General features: G+C 38.1%; 1 protein-coding gene across 1 annotated transcript; it reads right to left on the bottom strand.

The window, feature by feature from the left end:
* Positions 1–891: 891 nt before the first annotated feature.
* On the bottom strand, positions 892–2,883 carry LOC147852585 (peroxidase P7-like). Its single transcript, XM_087333378.1, has 4 exons — positions 2,523–2,883; positions 2,243–2,434; positions 1,655–1,820; positions 892–1,541 (listed from the first exon to the last, which is right to left on the bottom strand). Exons 1-4 carry the CDS (start codon positions 2,748–2,750, stop codon positions 1,078–1,080), a joined length of 1,050 nt encoding a protein of 349 aa, XP_087189504.1. The 5' UTR covers positions 2,751–2,883; the 3' UTR covers positions 892–1,077.
* Positions 2,884–3,356: the final 473 nt, after the last annotated feature.

Here is a 3,356-nt window from a genome sequence, read left to right as displayed (position 1 = left end):
GATCTCAAACTAGAATCATGACAACTTTCTACAATAAACTCAACATTGACACATTCTTAGTGAAGTCTTAAATCACAGCCAAAACTCACTAAATTAGACACAAATAATCTTTCTTACATCTTGATCTCTCATCTAGTTTTCCTACAAGGGTTTCCATGCCCATAGAATATGGCACTAAATGGAATGTGCGAGGAGACCTAGCCTTAATTATGAGTGGCCAAATATTCTAACTATATGACAGGACATAAAACCAAACATGTGCCTAACTGTAGATCGATTTCCTTTTTAACCCATTTGGTGAGGCACTCAATTGTCTTATGCCGTTTAGGCTATTTTTGTGAACGTCTTACTTAATGTTTTAGGTGTTTTTACACCTTTTCTATTCACCATATACGGCGTCAAATATTTTTACGCGTCCTTAGACAAGATTTGTCTTGAAAACTACCATTGTAAAGAAATTCCCATAAAATTCAATCCACTGAAAAAGACTTGGTGTAAATATTAATGTACATGTTTCAAATTATAAGATCGAAGACACATTATCCTAGAACAAAATGGCCCATCATCATAATGCAACTCTCCATACACGCCACATGATCTTGGGGATACTAATCACCTCTCAGCCAAAACATTGCCATATATGACTGCCGGATTTATTGCTTTAGAATATGTGTTCCAAATAAATGAGGGAAAGTGATCAAGTTGCACTGCTCAGATTAAACAACTTATGATGTCATGATTTTGGATTTTCTGAAACGAAAAAGTATTTTTCTTTAAATGGCATTTACATTGATACATACATACATACATACATACATACATACATACACACAGGTATATATATATATATATGCAAAGAACAAGAAGAAACTTACACTAATTTAACCATAATCATTAAGTCAGTCATTATGTAAGTTTAATTAGTCCACCACATAGAATCTCATAACATACGCATGATGTCATACATGCGCTCAATTATTGTTGTCATTGTGATAATTATTTGCTAGGGAAATCCTCAACCTTGGAGAAACTGATCATCAATGACAGGATTAGTATTGGACTAGCGAAGCTCAATAATCAAGGGTTTGAATCCCTTTTCTGATTTTTTCTAAATTTATTATTAACGAAGCGACAATTTTGACGAATCTCACCAATTCCGGATCCAATGGTGAGGGGATTAAGGTTTCCAAGATTGATCATGGAGGTGGCAAAATTGGAGGCAAAGAAGCGAGAGTCTTGTGCATAAGAATGAATAAGTTGTCGGGCAATGGGAGGGGTAGAGGAGGAAGACAGGAGAGTCTGGTCAGAAGTGAATAGGCCACGACCACCCAACAAGCTGATGAAGTAGCGATTATCAAATGAAAATGGTGTATACGGGTCCAGGGCTGCTAGATTCTCATCGCCAACACCTTCTTCCACTGGGCATTGCTTTTGGAGACGTCGCGCATACAGTGGGTTCAACCACACATTATTCTGCTCCTCACTATCGTAAAGACGATCACGAAAGAACACACATTTTCCGAATCCAAGTGTGTGGGCACCTAAAGTTTTACGCATACCCACAAGATGTTTACAACGATATAATTTACTAATATGTAATGTCCTAGGCTTGTGGGGATGTAGCAATAATTGTTGTTCACGTTATACTTCTTACCAGAGAGTGTAATCAAGTCTTGCAATGAGAGGCCATGTGCTTGGAAACTGGCTAAAAGTGTGTCGATGTCTGATGATGGTGAGGGGAGTCCATCATTTGCCTCATCGAATCCAGCTCCCCTCGAATCCTGTCGTCCCAAAAGCACATCCCAACTTGGTCCTCCTGTCTACAATACAAATTTATTTTCTTCTTATGAATCAGGTCCACTGGAAGGTTTAATAGCAATTCGAGCATATGCCATGATACATACATATGTGGATTGTTACTCTTAAAAGGTCAGCTCTACACTCCTATGTTCTCCCCTTGCATTGTCACACTTTTATTTATTTATTTATTTCTGTGCTTCATGTTAAAATGGGTTCACAAGTACTTACTTAATGAAGGTTTAAATCTAAGGCAAGATGCGTTCTACCCTTGCATATTTGGATCCTGATGGGTTGCAAGTCACAATATCCTCTTCTTTAATTGCTCTCTAGTCTATTTATACCCCCAAAGATGTGTGCTTATTGTCGTCATATGATCTGTACTTTATCTCATCACTATGCAAAATATATATTAGAAGTGATGACATATTAGAATGAATCTCACCAAGACAACTCCATCTCGAGCAGCGAGCACCAGAATGTCGGCGCATGAGACGATGCCCGGGCATGCTGCCTCCACATTGGCCTTTATCACATCTATCACATTATACCCCCTCACCGAGTTGAAGTTTGGGCCTGCATTTTTCTCACTCTTAATACTCGGGCTATCATCCAATAGAATGGACGCATCACAACCCTACAATCCAGCAAAAGAGTCAGGCTCAAAAGATCTGTTTAACCTAAGGTGTCAATGATGGTTAGCAAACATTCGTCAAATTATATACTTGCACGAAACAATCATGGAAGAATAAGCGAAGGATTGATGCAGGCATCCTAGGGTCCTGGTTCACTGCTTGACGCATCGAATTGAATACAATGGATTTCAGGCTTGGGCAAGAAACATCATAGAAAGCAGGTTGTAGCCCACTTGCAGTTGTACTACTAGAGGAGATCGCGACGTTAAGAAATAACAGGAGGATCATGATCAAAGTTATGTAACATTGTGTCTTCATCTTCAGTACTGATCAAGCTCCAGTATGTTAATGATTCACACCCTGTTCTCTGACGATGTTTTATACTTATCATGTTACTGCAGATCCCCCCTAATGCCCTTAGGCATCTTGGATATTAATCTAGTACATAAATGGATCCACTTCAAATACTGAACGCAATGCCATGGCCCATGATCTATTCCTCCTCTTTTTTAAAGGTGCTTTAATGTTAATTGACTTGACCCACTTATAGCTATTACGTAGATACACACACATACACACATTGCGGATCAATATTGCATTATCATCACTCTTGGCGGACAACTGGAGTTTTAATGGATTGAAGAATAATTACCACTGATGATTCCTATTTATGGAATATTCAACTTTGTATTACTTACAGTGTCTCCAGTTGTATATTACATAGCAGCAGACTATTGATTCAACAATATAGATATAAAAAGCAATTTACATGTCAACAAAATAGACAGGAATATCATATGGTATAGACCAGCGATATTATGCATGTTAAAATAAACCTCAAGATATTCACTATGTGTGGTTTTCACTACTTAAAAAGCGCCTATCAAACAGTACTTGGACGTATCCGATAGCAGTCTAAGATAG

Source organism: Azolla caroliniana, unplaced genomic scaffold (assembly GCF_043228905.1).
Source record: "Azolla caroliniana isolate FFs.n. ecotype wild unplaced genomic scaffold, voAzoCaro1.0.p SCAF_17, whole genome shotgun sequence".
NCBI lineage: Eukaryota > Viridiplantae > Streptophyta > Polypodiopsida > Salviniales > Salviniaceae > Azolla > Azolla caroliniana.
This window is presented reverse-complemented; position numbering and strand designations above follow the sequence as displayed.

Excerpts from the sequence above, each read along its gene's own strand:
- LOC147852585 (XM_087333378.1), bottom strand. The coding sequence starts at position 2,750 with ATGAAGACACAATGTTACATAACTTTGATCATGATCCTCCTGTTATTT. Across the intron at positions 2,435-2,522 it reads TCCATGATTGTTTCGTGCAA|GGTTGTGATGCGTCCATTCT; the intron begins GTATATAATTTG and ends GCTGGATTGTAG. Across the intron at positions 1,542-1,654 it reads AGACTTGATTACACTCTCTG|GTGCCCACACACTTGGATTC; the intron begins GTAAGAAGTATA and ends GTAAAACTTTAG.